Raw genomic sequence first — 21,731 nt, forward strand, 5'->3', positions numbered from 1 at the left:
TTCAGCTTGACTGCCTCCCTCACCACTAGTGTCGACTAATGGGTTCTTGGGTTGCCACACTGACAAGCACCAACAACCTTCTGGCCACAGCTACACCTAGCAGCTTCCACAATAGAGGTTTTGAACAGGGTCCATTCGGACTCCATGTCTCCTACCTCCTCCAGCACATGAAAAAAGTTCTCACAGAGGTGGAAGTTAAAATCATTCTGGACAGGGGCCTCTGCCAATTGTTCCCAGCAAACCCTTACTTGGGTCTGCCAGGTCTTAGAACCAGTCTTCCACGCCATCTGATCCAACTCACCAACAGATGGTGATCGGTTCAAAGCTCAGCACTTATCTTTACCTAAGTGTCTAGAACCTATGTGCCCAAGTTAGATGAAACAACAACAAAGCTGATCGTTGACCTTTGACCCAAAGAGGTCTTGTACCAAGTACACTTATGAACATCCTTGTTTTCGAATTTGGTGTTCGTTATAGACAATCCATGACTAGCACAGAAGTCCAATTACAAATTTAGATTGGATTTAGACTGGGTTGCCCAGCCACCAGCCGTTTGCCAAGGAACACTACCTCTGGGCCTGGGTCGAGGGGTAGGTCCCATTAACCATGTCCCGGGCAGGGTACATGATATATTGTGTCCATTGTTCATAGGGGATTTTGGATCATGTTAGTCTGGGTCTTCACTCCACACCTGTTTGCCCTGGTAGACCCTACCAGGAGCATATTGCTCCAGACAACTTAGCTCTGAAAATTTCTAGACCACACAAGCTCTTCCGCCGTGACAAGGTGCCGATCCAGGAAGATACCGCATCATGTTACTATCACTATTTGTTTTGCTGAAAAAGCTCATGTAGTCACTCCCTGAGGGAAATCAGGGGTCTCGATGTCTATAACATAATTATAAAACAATGTCTCAGGCAACAGGCAGTGTATCCATAACTATTTCATGTGATAACTTTATGTGAGGGATTTCTTATAGGCAGACATGTGGTTCCTATCACCACTAATGTGAATGATTCTGATTCATTTGTTTCTGAAGAATTTACATCAAACCACCCATCTTAACTATATGATTATGCAAATATTTAGAAATTCAGTGGAATTCCCATTTAATCCTTTAGAATCAAAACAAAAAGCTGTTTTGTTACTGTGAATTTAAGACTAATATAGGTAAATGACCTCCTTTCTGATTAACTGCCCTGCACTGCACCTCCCTCAAAAAGAACTCAGGGCTGAAATGTATGATGAAGTTCGGACTGAATACCGATAAACATCAGATAAAATAAAGTTCAGCAACTCGTTTTGGATGTCTGCCTTTTTTTGCTTCCCAACAGCTAGCCTTAACATAACATCAAATTGTTTTCTGCACATCATGCACACTGATACAGACTGTCTGCAGTAACAACACTCCTTATTACTTCAATGGAATGGGCAGGGCTAAACTGCTATAGGCCAAATGGGCAGTTACATGTAAATGTGTGTATGTTTGCGACAGATTTGTTTTAATAGATGGACAGTATGGACTAGTGAATTAATTGTACATTTTGTAAAAATGTTACAAAGAAACACTGAAACTGTAGCAATGTTTACATGGTATTTTTAACATTGTCTGGAAATTGAGACTGTTATTAATACTCAGTTTCAGCAATTTGTTTTGAAACAGATAAATGGTTAGTGTACCATAACGAGTTATTTTTTAATATGGCTTAATGTTGGTTGGTACATTGTGTAAATCCATCCTCCTCTCTCAGTGGTACAGTTTAGACGGCGAACGCTTGGTGGCGGTATCTGCTATCGGCCACTGAGTGGCATTAGCAGCGGAGGAAACCAAAGGCGAAGGAAGAAAGGAAGGAAGAAGAGCCAGAGAACTTCTAGAGAGGAGATTTACCACTCTGCAATGTCTTCCGGGTTTCTCAGACGCTAGAGGGCGCTCCCGAGCGAGTCCAAAAGGAATAGGTTGATACGGAGCATTTGAGCAAAATCATAGTTTATAAATGCTTAAACATATTTAATGTAAAAGAATACAATCATTCCTGAACACAGAATAGCATAAAACATTTTAACACTGCTGTTATATTTTTAAGAGCTTCTAAACTCGAGCTATAGGTGTTTAAAACGGCGCCTCGTGTATGTTCATGACGTCAGTGAGCGCGAACAGTCAATGAGCTGCTCCGCTCGCCAATCAATCATCACGCTCTAGCAGTAAAGCCCGCCTTCTACTGCCTAAAAACCCGTTTGCTGTAGAAAAAAGGAAATATATAGGTACGATTTCTTTGTGTTTTTAGTGAAATACATCCTTCTATTTTCTAAAATTAAAGAAAGGTTCTGGGCGAGTGATGAGAAACTATTTTAACTTTTCGTTTTTAGCCGTTGAGCGCCATTCACTCCCATTCACTGAGGACTCGCTCGCGGGTGCGTTCTGCCGTTTAGCAGGTTTGTTTTTGATGTAACGGGGGAATAGGAAGTGGCCAGGCTCCTCATAAACCGGTTCTGGAGAGCTTAAGCGCATTAGTAAAGTAATACTTTTTTAGTCAAAAACTGAGGGGTAGTGTAGCCAGATGCAAACTCGAGTCAATTTATAACCACACTGCCTAACAGTCCGTGGAGATTTAGCTAGCTAGATGGGCTATTTATCAGGGAAACTTGCTAAGTGGCTAGGTAGCTAAGCTCGCTAGCAACAAATGTTCCTGACATGGTTAGCGTTGTTATTCAAATGTTAGCTAAGTTAGCTAACTAACGAAACCTAGTCAAGCTAGGTCAAAACTAATTTATTTATGTAACCACATTTTCCTTTCTTCTGTGTTCAGATGTAAGGGTAACCTGGCGAGCTGTAGCTAACGTTAATCATTTTACTCCATATTTAACCTAGGTTTCTTCTAGCAACTTGCTAATAATTCATTAGCCGGTAGGCAATGGCTGACTTACTACTGACTGTTTACGACGACGACCAGTCGAACGTCTTCTTCGACTGCACGGTAAACATTTTAAATATTCAGCTGAAGCAGTGGCTGGTAGAACATCTTAAGATTTTCGTACTCAGAACTACCAGCTGAATGGCTTTACTCGCCCGATTCAGTATAAGCTTGAGCAGTGCTGTATGATTCAGACAGGATGGATAACAAAGTAAGGTGGCTGCTGTGTGGACTTAATATATGCTTCGATTGTGTCCTTTTTCCTTACTATCATTTTACTTTTCAGATTTGTAACAGAAGACTAAACGGTGAAACTCAATATAAGGTCCATCTAACTACTTTACAGCATTTGAAAGTAAGTATATTTGTGGATTCATACGCTTTCAGAGTAACCAGTGTAGTTGAATAAACTGAACCCTTTTAACATACATATGTTTGTTAATGACACTTACAATTCATTGCAAATATTAACAAAGTAAGTTAATCTTCACTGTGAAATTTGAATATATCTAAATAAATGAATAATTCCATTGTTGAGTGTTAGGCTGTTTTGTCAATTATTGTGATGTGATGCATTTTAACCAAAACCTTATATGCAGTGTGATCCTTATCTCCCTGTCCACTTGGATTGTCCAGATTTTTAGAGGCCTAATATTTGACATCTGGAAAAGTCTTCTACCCATCATGAGTGCAATGTTCATCTTAAAATGTTTTTAAGAGAAGTACTGAACTGTACTTCTCCAATCCATTCGCAGTATTTGAAGTCTCCAGACCTGCCTCTTCAACAGTGTTCCAGTGGCCTGCAGTGCTGTGTATGCCGCTGGAGACTTCATTCGTTCTTCTCATATGAAAACAATGGTTAGTTTGCCATTGCCTTCTCTGCTGGAAGATTGCACATACGTCTATTTTGGATATTATCCAAGCTGTATGCTTTAGTTCCTCCTGCTTCTTCTTTGGAGTCTGAGGAGTTGCCAACTTTAAAGTTAGCTTTGTCATTCCTTCTCACTCCTGATGTGTTGAGTGAGGACTGGAGTATAGTTTCTTCCAGGCACTACCAAGTATATGCCTTTCGACCCCATATCAGTTTTTTGACCGGGTTTGCATTTTTTTTCCCTCATGGATCCACATGAATCCCTTTTAAGGAGTCTGGGGACCTTACATTGAAAAAGTGACTTTGGATAAACCCGGTGGATAACAGTTTTATGACTCCAGACTCCATCCTTGCAAGAAAATGTAATTCTGCCAAACACATTAATGTGGTTCGTCCAGCGAGGATCTCAGCATTAAAGATGTCACTGCTGTGTGACATAAATGTGATTCAACATAGGCTCACATTTACCAAATTCATTGCTTATTGTTAATTGGTTTGTGTGGGTGACCTTCATAACTTGTTCCAAACTGTCTGTTTGGTTTGTGTAACGGGTTCAGTTAATTTCCTGCACTTTCTGACAGCAGGAGGTGCGCTTGGACACAAGGAATGACCTTTCTGTTTCTGAAACTTTATTTCTGGTCTCACCTCACGAATTGCACATACTTGCATCGCTCTCCAAGTTCTTTTGCACCACACAGTCACTTTCTCACTTGTCTGTATATATCTGGAACGAGGAATCATGGTTCTGGCTTTATGATTGTATTTGAAGTTATGTCTGAACTTATTACTGATCTTTTCCGCTCACTACACTGTGTTCTCTCAACCCAAGTGGAGTTTCAAAGGGTTTTTTGTTTCCTTACAAAAATGCAAGATGGATCCTAAACGTTGATTTCTTATGGAATCTGTTTCGACAAATATTTGTTTTTGTTTTAAATGGCAAAAAAGTTAATTCCACTCAAAAAAACACATTGTCCTTCCCATTCTCTTGCGTAAAAAGGACATTAATGTAAGTGTTGGGTTTAACCTCTTTATTTTTGTGTTTGAAAGAGACTGATGGCAGGTTTAAAGTCTGATATGATTTGTTACCAGTTTACTCACCTATATCTGTTTTTCTGCACTTTTTGGCCATAACTCTACAAAGAAGGAAGAGGCGCAGGCTGCTAAGGGTAAGTAATTCTACAAACTATGTTAAAACAGCTTTAATCATCTCTCGGCTGCTGGTTGTATTGTGCCAAAAACAAAATAACATTTATTAATGTTTATAGATAAAGCTGCAACTAAAGTTTGTTTATATAATCAATTGATTAGTATTTGATAAATTGACCAGTCCAACCATTGTGCCTTCTGTTGTTTCCTCTCACTTTGCCCGTTTCCCATTATAGCACTGCCGTCATTCGATGGACAGTCTGTAAGACAAGCGGTTTCTTTATTTATGGTATAGTGAACCAGTAGAAGCCGTATTGTCTCCAACCATTTCTGTAGTTTACTGTGATCACATGTATTATATGAACGCTGTAGTAAACTTTTGTTTAGGTAAACAGCGTATCAACTTTTCTCTACAGTTGATGTGAAGTTTCTGTGAACTAAGAAGTACCAGGGGGCTAATATGTTTCCTCTGGGACACCTTTTTCTTATCGAGTATTTTAGGGCTGCTGCTCCCATGGCGTCATGTGCGTCTGAAGGGCAACAAAAGTGCTTTGTTCAGTATGTTAGCCCCAACAGATATCCTTGACTGGCTAGTCTCACCGTATCCACGAGAAAGGAATGAAGCCATCCTTCACACGCAGGGAGAACGTAACTAGTTGTGCTCTTGTGCACTCCTGGCCCCCATATTCTTTGACATCACTGGAATTCAAACATGGTGAGTTAGCCAGTTTAATGTACTTAGGAGTCTTCAGCCCTGGAACATAATACACTGGACACTTGGATATAAATGCTGGACACTGTGTTCATTGTACTACCTACAAAATAAAAGAAGAATATATGCATATTAGTATAGTATATGCCCTAAGTTCTTTATAAAGCTTAAACGAGCCAATTCTGAATTTGAAACGTATGTTCAGAGTTGGAATCGGAGTCTTGGAGCTGGCCTTGATGCTGTACTTGGAACAGCATCAGCTTTGATTGCCTTTCAGTTAATTATTGGCTGCTCTATCTGATTTCTCTGAGATTTTCAGAATTTTCAGAGAGTGCAGTTCATTCAGGAATGTGATCCTTCCATTCAACTGAAAGTTTCCTTTCGGTCCTAAAAATTAATATTTTGCCATCAAGATGCCATCAAAAATCTGCGGATTTTTGTTACTCGCTGAAGAAATCACATACCTGTGGGGCTTGTAAGAGAGTCTGGTATCAACATCCACTTGACAAAGTTACACGCTTGGTCTAACCTAGAACTTGCAGCCTTGACACACCAAGCTGATGTCGAAGAACTAGCACCAATCATGGACAGACGGCAACACTGATTCAGCGTGCCCAATCGGCCAAACAGTTGTACAAGGGCCTACAAGGGCCAACAAGTGCCAGTGGTGTGAAACATGCACAGAGATGCTTTGTATGACAGGGCCTAATGTAAAAGACATGAGCCCTGTCCCAAATGGCACCCTAAACCCTGTTGTCCACCTCCAAGGCCACATGTAGGTGACACCTTTAACTTGTGGACGTAGAGGGCAAGAGACCTCGAAGGCTTCAAGCGTGTGTTTGGGACAGACTCATGCAACATGCAGGCTCTGCATATGCACAATTATCCGTCGTACCGGTTTTATTAAATGAGCTAATTTGCTTGTCTTCAGTGGCACAGTTCAAATGACTATCTTGGTGCATCTGAATGACATGTTAAATTACATGAATCTCTTCTACTCTGTGTTGGTTAGACAGCTGTAAACTACCCCCTCCTTTCTGACTGCTCCTCTTCTGTATCACAAGGAAATTTGGGTAAGAGGCCACTGTTGATTCACAATGATACGGTCCTCAGCAAATGGTACATAAGGAGTGCCTTTGAACACCGCTTTGAACAGCAAAACAAGAAATGGGACGCCTTACAACCATGTGCAAATGAGGACTACAGGACTGTAAGTGCACTGTTTGGGGCAGGGCTGTGGTCTAGGATCCTGCACCAGGTGATGACTACAGGACTGTAAGTGCATTTTTTTTGGGGCCTGGCTGTGGTCTGCGATCCTGCTGAATGACTCCATACCAGTGCATTAACAAGGATCTTGGAAGAAGTCTGTCTGATAACTTCTGTCTGGGAAGTGCTGCAGAGACATTGAGATTCAGTTATGTCATGCACATAAACATGACTGTTTTCTCATGCAGACTGTTTTCTTGCAGTCATTACAGTGTTGTTCTTATTATTGGTCAAATGGACACAGAGATTTTCTTTTCCTCTCTTCAAAATTGAAACCAGGATACCATTGGAACATTGCAAATTGTGTGCACGTGTTGTGTTTTAGTTTCACGTGCTACCTAAATGGTTGAATATTAGAGTTGTAACTGTTAGAATAGATGTGTTTGCTAGGATTGATGATGGAAAATTGAAATGTGAAATTTGTTCATTCTTCTGGAGATGTGTAAACATTTTCCTACAGAGTGAAGCTGACTGTTTTGTCTCAATTCAATAGGCCTCATCCCTATGCCACTCCCACTGCCGGAATGGACCGATATCAAACAATACTTGAAATACCTCAACCTTGATGAGCCCATTATTGGTAAGGCAACTCTATGAAATGTAGTGATACTTTGTGTGTTTTGTAATTTAAAAGTGACAATTTTAATATTAAAAATATAGTCTCCCAAAAAATTTGTCACAAGCATCATTTCTTCTCTAATACTTGGTTAAGCATCCAAATGCCTTAATAAAAGCACCAGGTCTGCCAGGTGAGGATGACATCAGTCTCTTGAGACACACTTTTTTAAAAAGATGGTTCTTCAAGGGTTGTTTAGTAAAAAAAAATGGTTATAATATAGAACCATGAATCTTTTTGAAAAGGTGTTCTATATAGCGCGCAAAAGGGTTTGTTTATTGTTTCAAGCTCATCATACATCATAACAATAGAAGAACCCTTTTGGTTGCTATATAGAATTATTTTCAAAAATGTTATAGAAGCATATACAGCACATTCTCCATCAAACTGAAGTACACTTTCATGATGTCAAGAACCCTTTAATCATACAAAGGGTTTTTTGAGGGTTCTATATAGAACTATGAACATTTTTGTAACTAAAAATCCTTGAAGAACCATCTTTTTTTTTTTTAAGAGTGCAGTTCTTGTCTATTTCAGCTCACTCTACCACTGACTTTGTGCTTAATGTCCAAGGAGAACCAAACGTTGACACTCCTACACTCCAGGATGACAACTGTAGGGTGCCTCTATGTAACTGGTTCAACAAACATGATGGATCACTAGGACAGGTGAAATCTGCACCCAGTTTGTGGAAGAGTGGGCTAGAATGGAATGGAAAGAAACTACCTTAAGAGACTGGTGTAATCCTTACTCGACAGGATTGATTTTATTAAGGCAGGGGACACATAACCAAGTATTAAGGGAAAAAAAAATGCATGCAACTAATTTCTTTGTCCAGTGACCTTAATGTCATTAGCAAACTCTATAGTAGCCAGTATTTTATGAAGGGCTTTTTCTTTTCTGTTCCTGCCATATTTTTTTCCTTTCCAGGACTTGGTGCTTTGGTGCAAGAGGAAGATGCTTTCACAGATGATGGCAAAGTCCAGTTGAGGTACAGGTGTAAAATGTGTGCAGTAGTGATGGACATGTGTACAATGGTATGCCATGTTGTAAGCCGCAAGCACCGTCAGAAGTACCTGGTAAGATTGAAGTACTTTTTTCTGCAGTTATTTGATTGTGAAATATTAAGATGCATTGCAAAAGAAATGATCACAAAATAGTCAGCCTTAGCATACAGCTTCATTTTTATTTTGGAAGTATATATTTCAATTTGATTACTCAAAGTAACAGGTCTCTTAACAACTGTGCACAGCAATTGAAGAGGCCAGACTTGGTGACGTGGCAGAAAAACAGCAAAAGTTCACAGAAACAACCAGGTCTTGTTGCGAAGGCTAAGGCTGCACTTGTGGAAAAGCAAGAAGGATGGGGATCTCCAGTGGTATGTCAGTTTTTTCCTGCCCTTTTATTTTTGTGTGCTGATTAAAGTGAAGGGTGAACATGTTGGTCAGTAATCTTACTCTTTGGTCAAGTCATTACACTTGAGTAGATGACTGACTGCAAAAATAGTATAAAATGTGATGTTATTGTGTGAATATTTTACATTAAGTGTATTGTATTGTGCCAGACCTGCAACAAACTATTAGACATTTTCTGTAAATATTAATGCACAGTTACTTACGTTTGATTAACTTAAATTGATAAATAAAATAGTGTGTTTGGAAACCCTTCCACATGTAAAGTCTTGAAATGAACTCTTTAGGCCCTAATTGACTCGTCAGCTAAAGACATTTCCAGAGTGTATTAAATTCTTTGACTCAAACATTGTGCACTCAACAACCGTGGGCTCCTCTAAGCAGCTGCCTGAACATCGGAAAATGAAGCTAATCAACGCCTACAAAGCAAGGGAAGGCTATAAAAAGATATCAAAGTGGTTCCAGGACTCGATATTAACTGTCCAAAGTGCAATTAGGAAATGGCAGTTAAGGGGAACTGTGGAAGTAAAGGCAATATCTGGAAGACCAGGAAAATCTTATATATTTGTTTTATTTTATATAAAACCTTATCTTTTATAAATTAAGCTCCTGGTTTTGCATGCAGTCAAGTGTGCACTGAATGTGATGGGATCCGAACACCGAAAGCAGATGTTCATGCAAGGTGTAAACATTCTCTATATGTACAAAAAGTGTGCCTGAAAGTGGTCTGTTTTTCATTTAAGGCACTCAACCGGCCAGACGAGGGCCAAAGGCAGAAAAAGGATTATCAAGGTGAGGAGTGTATTCTAAAACTGGCAGTATGTTTCAAAAGACGAAAGAACTAAATAAAAGCTCTCGTAGTTCTAGTAAATATACTTGAAAAGAACTCATGGTGATTAGGATTTTTTGTTTTCTGAAGTATGCTGCCGCTGTTTTTTGTTTGAAGTATGCTGCTGGTGTAAGCCATTCTCTGCTATGATTAAAATATCTTTAGGCCAGCCATATACGGTGTTTGGAAATCTTGTTCTTTGATGACAACTCACACTGTACATTTGAATTGCCCATTGTGTACAACCAAACCCCACGATTTATAAAAACTGATGTGATCTAAGGGAAGTGGTCTGAGTGAAATGCTGCTACTTGAGTGCTCTCACTGCATGTGGAACACAACCCCTACAAACTGCTTTGTCTGTGGAGGTTTTTAACGCTGTTTAATTCAAAACAACATGCTGTGCATCCAAGTACAGAACAAAAATGCTGAGAAACTGTGCTACAGCAGCTTTACTAACATGTGCCACAGTAAGCACTGAAACTAAACCCAGATAGCAAGGTCGGTTTATTTTTTCCCCCACCTCGTTTGTTCACGATGGCCAATGAAGCTGAAATTCAGCCTGGTCATGAAATTTTGCACAGTGTATTTTTGCCTTTACCTTACTTTACTTGTTGTGTTTTTTTTTTTTTTTTGTTTTTTCCTGAAGTCCTCAAAAGGTAGTTTGACATGTAATTTTTATTCCACTACAGGCCATGGAAGAGAAGAAGACTCTCATTCCTATACTCATGAAAGGTCCTACTCTGGGCGAGACAGAAGTGGGCCATCTCCCTTGGCTGAAGATGGTTACAAACGATCGTATTTGAAGGATGATGCTCTTGGAAAGCCATCTCGTTATCATGAGGATGACCTGTATGGAAGATCATCTAGAGATAATGCAGCTCATGGACAGTCCTACCCAGAGGATGACAGATGTGAAATGACATACTATCAAGATGGCAGACAAAGATCTTATGAAGATGACAACCGCACTGAAAGACCTTATTTGAAAGGAGACATTAGTGTAAGGTCTTTTCTAGAAGAAGACAGTAGTGGAAGACACCAAATTGACAGAACTATTCCAGCAAAGTCTTATAGTGGTGGGCGGCAAGATGAATGCTACCCAGATATAAATCGCAGAAGAGGGTGGAATTCAAGTTCAGATGTGCAAGATGATGTGTATCGTGGTGGTCTTCCAGGAAGCAGATTTGCTGACACAGAGATGAGTGGTTCAGCTCGACACCTAGAAGATACAGACTACAGGCAGGACAGGCAGATTCAAGATCGGATGTACACGTCATGTGAGGGAAGAGGACGTAGCATAGATGAACTGCAGAGACCAAGAAGAAGCTTCCAGTATGCAGAGGAGGAAAGGGAACATGTTCCAAATGTAGAAAATACAGCAAGGGCTGGGTCCTTTGAGGTGCAAGGCTATACCCAAAGACACAGAGATGGTTTGGAAGACTATGCTCAGGAACATCCCCCTGCTAAAAGGAAAAGGAAGAGTAGGTTCTCTGATGCCACACCATTAGAAATAGCACTTGCACAGAAGAGGTGAGGTTCATTTTCCCAGGATGGTTGGTGTTTTGTGATACCATTAAGCCTATAGTAACTAACTGGCGTTTCATAAAAAAGTGAGACTGTATGGCTTTTAATCATTTTAAGGCACTTCACTATTTTTTTTTGATTAACCTGCATTTGTTCAAACTAATGTTTATATTAGATTTCCTAATAATTGTTCTTTTTATAGGTTTATTGAAACCATGGTTCCGAAAAACCCAGGAAGAGCAGTTCCCACAAAATCTCAAGTGAGACCATTTGAAAATTTTAACAGGACTAATGAAATACGATACAGATTATACAGATTATATTAACAGTTCCATTTAGGACATCATGTGATGAATAGCAGTCCAAATATGGAAAATGTTTTGGATGTACTCATTAGTGCACACAGTTGTGTAAATGAGAATTATATATATATTTTTTTATTTTTATTTCTAGGATTTTCATAGGTGGGTAGATCAGCGTGGGGACATGCAGATGGAAAGACGTCTTGATGTGCATGGATTTCAGGAGACCACTAAATATGAGCGTGGCCCTAGAGATTTTCAAGAAGCAAGAACTTTCACAACTGATCCCACAAGTCTGCAAGAGAACCGGCGGTTTGAGGACAATTCCAGAAATTTAGAAAACAAAAGATATTTTGAAGACCACAGACACATTGAGGACATGAAGGGATATGAAAAAGACTCTTACCAGGAGTCTGCAAGATATGAAAATCTCCCAAGAGATTTTCAAGAATCAAGACAATTTGAATATGATCGTACCAGTTTCCAGCAGTCAAGAGGATTTCAGAACAACTCCAGAGATTATCAACATGGAAGATGTTTTGAAGATGGTCCTGCCGGTTTCCAACAGGCAAAAGAATTTAAGGACAAGCCTAGAGGTTTTCAACATGGAGGACGTTTTGAAGATGATCCTTCAGGTTTCCAGCAGGCCAGACGTTTTGATGAGAACCCCAGAGCAGGGCATGTTAATGAAGAACCCAGAAGCTTTCAAAACATTAGACATACCAGGGGTTCTGACAAATCTATAGGTTATGAAGACTATGAAAGAAGAAGAGCAGGAGCAGAGGGAAGGTATAGTGAGGGTGACTTCAGACACTCTCAGGGCAGCCTTGACAGTCAGCGTGAATTTGAATGGGACCCTAAAAGAAGGGGATCAGCTGAACGGTCTGAAGATCTCAAGGATTACTATCCACGTTATGATAATGATGATGGAAGAGATACAAGAGGTAGGCTGATGAGCAATTCTGTGTCTTCAAGATGTCTGTTGGGACTTTATTTTTCACAGATTTTTCATATGTCCCAAAAAAGGCGATCAAGTTACTGCAAATCATATTACTGCATCATTTTCATTTCAGTCTTCTCTTCTTTTCAGAGAGCCTTTGGAAGTCCAGACCTCTAAGAGAGGAAGAAAAGGTGTATGGCGCGAGCCAAGCGCAAAGGCCACGTTATCAGCGTGACTATGATTCTGGTGCAGAACCCTATGATCCGTTTCATCCTTCATCTTCTCCGCCTCAGGAAGTGGCACCCCCCTCCAGTCTCGAAAAGCTTGCTGTCACTCTCCTAGAGCTTATGGCACGTAAATCAAATTGAAACGTTTCCTAAATTATGTGAAGATATGTGTGTAGTTGTTATTATTCTTCTTATTCTTAAAAGGAATCGAATGAAAGTGTCAACAAAAATATAAATTTTTTTTTTTTAATTGTGTGTAATTTCTTAATGTCCAGAGCACTGTTTTTATGTTAACTACCCTTCATCTGTGAAGTCTTCCCTGGCTGGGGTGTATTCAGTGCTTGTTTTGGTTAAAATACAGGATTACTGACACTTGGTGATGAATATTTGAACTGTTATTCTCACTTCACACTCAAAACATTCATCATTTATATCTGCTTTGACTTCATGCAAGAGTATTTCAGTATGTGCAACAAAAACTAGAAATTCTCAAATGAATTGGTAGGAAAAGCATATTGATGCATACAACATGACAATCCACCAGTTGTAGGTAGTCAAAGGAAGTAAGAACACTCCCAAACATGTTAGAACAAATAATTTATAAAAATTAAAATTCGCCATATGCTTGCGCACATCCACACCACAAGTGAAATTTGTTTTTAGGTGCAGTCACTTTAATCACACGGCCTAACAGTCCATGATGACACTTCATATTTAACGTTAGGTCTCTCCTAGCAACTTGCTAATAATTTGTTAGCAGGTAGGCAGTGGCTTTCTTACTGTTTACGAGGGCAACCAGGCAAACACCATCTTCGACTGCACAGCAAATCTTTGAAATATTCAGCTTCAGTATTGGCTAATAAAGCATCTTAAGATTTCCATACTCAGAACTAACAGCCAAATAACTTTGCTCGCCCGATTCCATATAAGCTTGAACAGTGCTGTATGATTCAGACAGAATGGACAACGATTTATTGATATTTTCATTTTCAGATTTGTAACAGATAACTAAAAAGTGAAACTGCCTATACCACTCCAAAACATTTTAAAGTAAGTACATTTGTATATTTATGGATCCATACATCTCCAAAGTAACCAGTGTAGCTGAATAAGCTGAACACTTTCAGCATGCATCATGTTCATGTTAAAACATATACAATTAATTGCAAAGATTCACAAAGAAAGTTAATCTTAATTGTGGAATTTAAATATATCTGACTATATATGTAATTCCATCATTGAGCACTGGGCTGTTTGTCAGTTATTGTGATGTGATGCATTTTAACCAAATTATATGAATATACACCACTTTATATGCAGCGTGATCCTTATCTCCCTGTCCATTTGGATTGTCCAGATTTTTAGAGGCCTGATATTTGACATCATCTGGGAAGGTCTTCTACCCATTATGAGTACAACATTAATCTTAAAATGATTTTAAGAGAATGAATTGTATTTCTCTGATCGTTTCACAAGATTTGAACGACGTAGGTGCTGATATATGGATCTCCCCCATCATATAAAGTCTCTAGGCCTGCCTCTTCAATAGTGTTCAGGTGGCCTGCAGTGTTATGTATGCCACTGTACTTCTCATTTGAAAATAATGGCTAATTTGCCATTGCCTTCTCTGCTGGAAGATTGCTCATAAGTCCAGTTTGGATATTATCCAGGCTATAGACTTTAGTTCCACCTGCTTCTTCTTTGTCCTCTGAGGAGTTTCCTCACTACACTAAATAAAAGTCAGCTTTTTTAAACTTCTCGCATGTTGAGTGAGGAATGAAATATGGATTCTACGATGTATTCTGTATAATTGCCAAAAACTAGTTACACACCAGGCTGATGTCAAAAAACTAGTACCAGTCGAGGACAACTGATTGTCTTCTGTCGACATCTGTTGTGAAAAGCTGTGCTTTCCCACAGGTAAGTGCACATAGATTCTGCACCCACGAGAAAGGAATTAACTGTTCATACCAGGAGGTGGCTGTAGTCTGTATTTGGAATAGCGAAAAAAACATTTAAAGTCATATCTAAATAGCTTCTCTGCTTTGTTGGTTAGACAGCTGTAAACTAACCCCTCCACTCGGACTGCTCCTCTCCTGTGTCTCAAGAACATATGGGTGAGAGGCCACTGCTGATTCACATTGATGTAGTCCTCAGCAAAGAGTACATAAAGGGTGCTTGTGACCACTACTTTGAACAACAAAATAAGAAATGGGAGACCCTACAGCCATGTGCAGATGAGGCCTACAGGAATGTGAGTGCACCATTTGGGACAGGGCTGTGGTCTGGGATCCTGCTGAATGACTCCCTTCCTGTCTGGTAGTGTGTTAACAAGAATCTTGGAATTCTGTCTGATATGTCCTGCCAGGAAGCACTACAGAAACTTTGAGATTTTGTTATATCATACACATAAACATCACTGTTTTCCCATGCAGCTTTAATGCTGGGTGGCCTCGAACCCCTCTAGTCCACGCTTGGCATTGGAAATGGTGACCTTAGGCTCATGTGCCGCTGCTCCAGAGCATCCTGTTCTATTGTCAGTGCTTTTCTATGGAGACTATACAAGCTGTGTGTGCATTTGAACTCCTGTGTCAGCAGTGAGTTTACCTTAATGCAGCTAAATTCATGAATAAGGGTGTTCACAAACTTTTGGACATATAGTTTATTTATAAGTCACAAATGGTCGTAGAAATTAGCTTTCTAACTCCGCCCATATTTTAACTAATTTAACTGCCTATGAATGTTTTTAGCAATCAATGCTCAAAAGGAGAGAAAAGAGTATAATGCAGCAGGTTCTGTTCTACATAACCATTGCTCACTGGTTTAACGGGCTTCATAAAATGGTTTATGTTATTAGTTATTCAGTAAAAAAAAAAAAAATACCATAACGTAAGTGTATAAGAACAGATACTATTCTATACTAGAAGTGCATGTATTAAATCAGACAGGTCTTGAGAGGTGGCTTTCAGCAGTGCTGGGTAGGCGTATACTCAAAATGGAAGCCCACTAGTTTATTAACTTGTTAATAAACAAATAAATGAATAGTATTTGCAGAGCCGTCTATTTGCAGTAGTCTTGTTTGCCTGTAAGTGTTTGCATAATTTGCAAAGGAGACAGTATGCTTATTGTATCTATAAAAATCACTCATTCACGGATTGCGCACTCTCGGCACACTGGCAGGCCCAGATATAGCTGAGTGCTACTGTCTCAGTTTAGCTATTTATCCTGACTTGATTTCAATTATCTAACTTATAATGATCCAACAAGAATATAGACCTACATCGCTGTAAGAAAAGTGCAGGTTACCACATGAGAAAAGCAAAGTTTGTAAAGTCAGTTCCATCAGTAATAAGTCTATTATTGCCATACATGTTGTTTGTTGGTTGACTTTTTAAATCTTCTGTGAGAGACCCCACTGCATGTAGTATGTGATATGAAGTAGACTATCAGATGGTAAGATATGTTAACTATCAACTATGAGTGGCTTTTTCATTTTTCAAGTTGTCTAATTAATTTTTCAACTGAATGAATGCATGATTGTAATAGTGTAGATGACAAGATTTCTCTTGAGGTAAATCTAGTGGATGGGTGAAGGTAGTTGTAATTTGTTTTGCTTCTTTGTTTAACTAATCCTGCCACAACCTGTCATTAAAAACCCGTCAATCAGGTTGGAAACATGCGTCAGTCTATGCACTTTCATGTCAAACTCTTGTTTTATAAATCATTACTTAAATGTGAATTTTCATGTTCGACCATTTTACAATGAAATCTGCGCATGTAAATCTTTTATAAGTGAGGCCCTTTGTTTCTCATGCAGTCAAGTGAAATCCAAATGTGAAGTATGCTGCTGGCGTAAGCCGACCTCTGCTATAATTAAAATACCTTTAGGCCAGACATATACTGGGCAGTTTTAGAAATCTTGTTCTTTAAAAACAACTCGGTGCACATCTGAATTGCCCATTGTGTACAGCCAAAGCTTACGATTTATATGCTCACACAAAAACACTTGGTCTGATTGACATGCTGTGACATGGATGTTCACTCTGCATGTGAAGCACAACCCCTGCTTTGTCTGTGGACAATTTCCAATTAAGCTGATTAATTCAAAACAACACGCTGTATGTCCAAGTACCAAGCAAAAATGCTGAGAAACTGTTATAGCAGCTTTACTAATTGTGCTACACTGTGCAAAACCAGGTGGAGATGTATATGGGTAAGACATTACAGTCTCTCCACAGCCTATTTTACCAAGACCGTTCACTATCAGTGTTTAGACCTTGCAGTTCCATTCAGTCATACAGAGCAAAGGTTGACTTTGTTTTGTTTTTTTCCCCCACTTCATGTGTTCACCTGTAGAAGTCCTGAAATGGTAGTTTGTTGATATTTAATTTAATTCCACTACAGGCCATGGAAGAGAAGAAGACTCTCATTCCTATACTCATGAAAGGTCCTACTCTGGGCGAGACAGAAGTGGGCCATCTCCCTTGGCTGAAGATGGTTACAAACAATCATATTTGAAGAATGATGCTCTTGGAAAACCATGTTGTTATCATGAGGATGACCTGTGTGAAAGATCATCTAGAGATAATGCAGCTCATGGACAGTCCTACCCAGAGGATGACAGATGTGAAATGACATACTATCAAGATGGCAGACAAAGATCTTTTGAAGATGACAACCGCACTGAAAGACCTTATTTGAAAGGAGACATTAGTGTAAGGTCTTTTCTAGAAGAAGACAGTAGTGGAAGACACCAAATAGACAGAACCATTCCAGCAAAGTCTTATAGTGGTGAGCGTCAAGAAGAACGCTACTCAGAGATAAATTACAGGAGAGGGTGTGTTCAGATGTGCAAGATGATGTGTATCGTGGTGGTCTTCCAGGAAGCAGATTTGCTGACAGTACACATCATGTGAGGGAAGAGGACGTAGCGTAGATGAACTGCAAAGACCAAGAAGATGTTTCCAGTATGCAGAGGAGAATGTGTTCTATGATACTATTAAAGTATAGTAATAAACCTGTCCTTAATGAAGAAGTGAGACTGTATAGCTTTTCATAATTTCACTCAGTTTGATTCACTTAGATTGATTAACCTGGAATTGTTTAATGTTTATATTAGATTCCATAATCATTATTTCTTTTTTAGATTTATTGAAACCATGATTCTGAAAAAGAACCCAAGAAGTCCTTCAGAAATTTTAATAGGACTAATGAAATACAAAGGCAGATTAACAGTTCAATTAAGGATGTCATTGCAGAAAACTAAGTTTTTTTTTCAGTTTTCTAACTGTGTAACTTCAGTTTTCTAAGATACTTTTTTTGTTTAACAGGGCTCTGGAAACAGATTTGATTCAGATGTGGCGAATGCCAGTCTAAATATAGAAAATGCTTTGGATGTACTGGTAACTGCAGACAGTTATGCAAATGAGAATGGTCTTTTTTTTATATGTATTTATAGGTTTTTACTCTAACATATTGTGTTTGATTGTAGAGTGACATCAAAATTGAAAATGTGGATGAAGCTTATTTCCTGAAGGAGCTGTTTAAATGTACTTTCTGAAGGAGTTTAATGCAAATAAAGCTCAGCGTGCTAAGATGGGAACCAAATCAGTGTCATGTGAGAACTCAAGGTTTATCTTGAGCATTCCAAATGCTTTTTTTACTGTCCTAGCCAAAGATCACGGTCACTCCATGCATCAGAGACAACAGTCACAGGAATGAAAACTAGATCAGCGCAGGAATATGCAGGAGGAAAGATGTCTAGATGACAACGGATTTCAGGAGACCACTAGATATGAGCGTGGCCCTAGAGATTTTCAAGAAGCAAGAACTTTCACAAATGATCCCACAAGTCTGCAAGAGAACCAACAGTTTGAAGAGAATTCCAGAAATTTTGAAACAAAAGGTATTTTAAAGACCGCATTGAAATAATTCCTGATGTGTAGTTATTATCATGAATTAATTTGATATTAGTTAGTTTGTGTCAGTTTATCAGAGATTTAGATGATATTGTGTATTGTTTGTATTGTATTTATTTGTTGTTAGTAGTAATGTTGGGGGTGATTATGAACATAATAGTAATTTCCTGTCACTAAATGCAAGGTTCTTTATAAAGTTAGATTTGAGTGTCTATAATTTTTCAGTCATCTTTTTCAGTGGTTTGCTTATTCTTACTAGGAATTGAATGAAACTGTCATCCCAAAAATATATATATTTTTTTTTAAATAAATGTGTCTAATTACTTAATTTCCAAGACACCACGTTTCTTATGTTAACTACTCATCTGTAAAGTCTCTTATGGCTAGAGTGTATTCAGTGCTTGTTTTAAGTGAAATGCAGGACTACTGACACCTAGTGATGAATATGTAAATTATCATTCTCACCTCACACTCGGATCATTCATCATTTATATCTAGTCTCACTGTATGGAAGAATGATTTATATAAATGTTTTAGTATGTGCAGCAGTCTGCTGGTTGTAGGTACTAAAAGAAAGTATGCAAAAAGTATGAAAGAATGCACAAAAATGGTAAATAATTACAATTAAAAAACATAAGAAATATAACTTGGAAGGGGGTTAGTTTCAGTGTCTTCTCCCGTTGTTCTCCATGGAATTTTTTAACATTTGATGAGACTCTGGTTCCATCCCTGGACTGTAAAGACTTCAAGGGAGATCATATAAAAAATGAACTTTCTGCTGTGTATTGTTTTTTAAATCCATTTATTAATTTAATTTATTATTTATTTCCAGAAGAAAAAATGCGATAGAGAATAAATCTTTAACGTGTTTTGAAAGTCTGTAAAGAGTCTTAAGTGAACAGGCTTGAATTTACCTTGGAAAACACTGTCCTAATCCAAGTCTAGTAATACACTGCATGGTATAAAGCAGTGTTTGTCAGCCCTGGTCCTGGGGGCCCACTGCCCTGCACATTTTAGTGCTTCTCTTGCTTCAACACACCCACTTTTAACTCAATAATGGGCTGGTAAACAGCTGATAAGTTGGATCAGGTGTGTTGGGTGCAAGGAAAACACTAAAAGTGTGCGACAGGGGGCCTCCAGGACCAAGGCTGAGAAACACTGGTATACAGGACCCACTTAGCATTTTTATCTACAGTCCTGCTCATCATTATTGGCACCCATGAAGTTTAAGTATATATTGTGGAATATCCCCTGAAAAAATTAATCAACTGTAACAGTTTTTTTGTATAGAGCACTCATATTTAAAACAAAAGAGCAAACTATAAACAACAATTTAAAACAAAAAACAATGTGAGGGAAAAACAGAAAAAACCTAAAGCTTGCTGTGACACTGGTATTGGCACCCTTTACATTAAATTAGTATGGAAACACATTTTCACTCACCTGTGGTAAATCGCAAATGATAATCACCTGTGACAAATTCAGTGCCCATGTGACATGAATTAGCCAATGAATGATGACTTCAGGGTTTTAAAAAGCCATACATTGGGCCATGTTCATTTGTTACAATGGTGAAGACAAAGGAGCTGTCTGAGGACATCAGAAGTGCTATTATTAGCAAACACAAGACTTCCAAAGGGTATAAGGCCATCTCCAAAGACCTTGGTATCCCAGTTTCAACAGTGCGCAATGTTATTAAGAAGTTTGCCAAGCATGGAACTGTCAAGAACCTCCCTGGACGTGGGGGAAAGAGGAAAATTGACAAGAGAAGTCTTCGAAGGTTGGTGCGAATGGTGGAAAAAACACCAAGGCAAACATCCAAAGAACTGAAGGCCAACCTGGAACAGTCTGGGGTTATGGTTTCAACAAGTACCATACGCCGCACACTAAACCATGCAGAGCTTTATGGGCGAAGGCCAAGGAAGAAACCATTGCTAAAGAAAAGACATAAAAAGGAACGACTGATCTTTGCCAAAGAGTACCTTGACAAACCACAATCATTCTGGGACAATGTTTTGTGGACAGATGAAACAAAAATAGAGCTTTTTGGCAATGCAAAGCAACAGTTTGTTTACAGACGGCGCAATGAAGCTTATAAGGAAAAGAACACCCTACCAACAGTTAAGCATGGTGGAGGATCCATAATGCTGTGGGGTTGCTTTGCTGCGTCTGGTACTGGAGGCCTTGACCGTATCACAGGAATCATGAAATCAGAGAATTATCAAGAGATTTTAGAGCGAAATGTCCTACCCAGTGTAAGAAAACTTGGTTTGAGCCGAAGATCATGGGTATTCCAACAAGACAATGACCCAAAGCACACATCCAAAAGTACACGGGAATGGTTTAAAAGGAAAAAATGGACTGTTTTAAAATGGCCAGCAATGAGTCCTGACCTCAATCCCATTGAAAATCTTTGGCGTGAGTTGAAATCTGCCATTGGGAAAAAGAATCGTGCAAACATTCAAGAGTTTGAACAAACTGCAAAGGAAGAGTGGGAAAAAATACCAGCTGAGAAGTGCAAGAAGCTTCTAGATGGCTACAAAAAACGTTTGGAGGCTGTCATCACAGCCAAAGGGTGTGCAACCAAATATTAACAAGGGGTGCCTTTATTGCTGCACATGCTGTTTATTCTGTTTCTTCTTTAAAATTGCAACATGTAAGTTGAAAAACAATGTTTTTTTGTTGTATTACTTTGGACCTCCAATTAAAAAATCCTGAAGATATAACTTTGGTACATTTTACATTTATTTCTGAAGATATTGTACAGGTTATGCAAAAAAAGGAAGGGGTGCCAATAATGGTGAGCAGGACTGTAAATGGGTTTTTTTCTTTTCTTTTCAGGAAAGCAGTCATTGTAGACGCCTCACCCAGACATTTTTTTTAATAGTTAAATGCTTATAAAGAGTGTACCAGCAAATATTAAAAGCATTAGCAGTCATTTTTAAATTGACAAGCAGTCAAGTAAACAGTGTCTTCTGATGGTGAACATTGTTAGTGCTTACTTTTTTATACTACATATTTATACAGATGGCAGGAAATTTGCTGACAAACTG

General features: G+C 38.8%; 1 protein-coding gene across 5 annotated transcripts; it reads left to right on the top strand.

Annotated features, from left to right (window-relative positions):
* The first annotated feature begins 2,430 nt into the window (after positions 1 to 2,430).
* Positions 2,431 to 13,132, top strand: si:ch211-13c6.2 (uncharacterized protein LOC100000125 homolog). 5 transcript variants are annotated; one of them, XM_036566486.1, is made up of 12 exons: positions 2,431 to 2,516; positions 2,870 to 2,975; positions 3,199 to 3,267; positions 4,925 to 4,949; positions 7,401 to 7,487; positions 8,454 to 8,602; positions 8,776 to 8,901; positions 9,679 to 9,727; positions 10,457 to 11,297; positions 11,494 to 11,551; positions 11,745 to 12,537; positions 12,684 to 13,132. In XM_036566486.1, exons 2-12 carry the CDS (start codon positions 2,913 to 2,915, stop codon positions 12,899 to 12,901), a joined length of 2,478 nt encoding a protein of 825 aa, XP_036422379.1. In that variant the 5' UTR covers positions 2,431 to 2,516; positions 2,870 to 2,912; the 3' UTR covers positions 12,902 to 13,132. The 5 variants fall into 5 exon arrangements, with proteins under 5 accessions (XP_036422379.1, XP_036422380.1, XP_036422383.1 ...); XM_036566487.1 differs by having other exon boundaries at positions 2,439 to 2,511; XM_036566488.1 differs by lacking the exons at positions 2,431 to 2,516; positions 2,870 to 2,975 and adding an exon at positions 3,014 to 3,123.
* The last annotated feature ends 8,599 nt before the right edge of the window (positions 13,133 to 21,731 follow it).

This window comes from Colossoma macropomum, unplaced genomic scaffold, assembly GCF_904425465.1.
Source record: "Colossoma macropomum unplaced genomic scaffold, Colossoma_macropomum, whole genome shotgun sequence".
Taxonomy (NCBI): domain Eukaryota; kingdom Metazoa; phylum Chordata; class Actinopteri; order Characiformes; family Serrasalmidae; genus Colossoma; species Colossoma macropomum.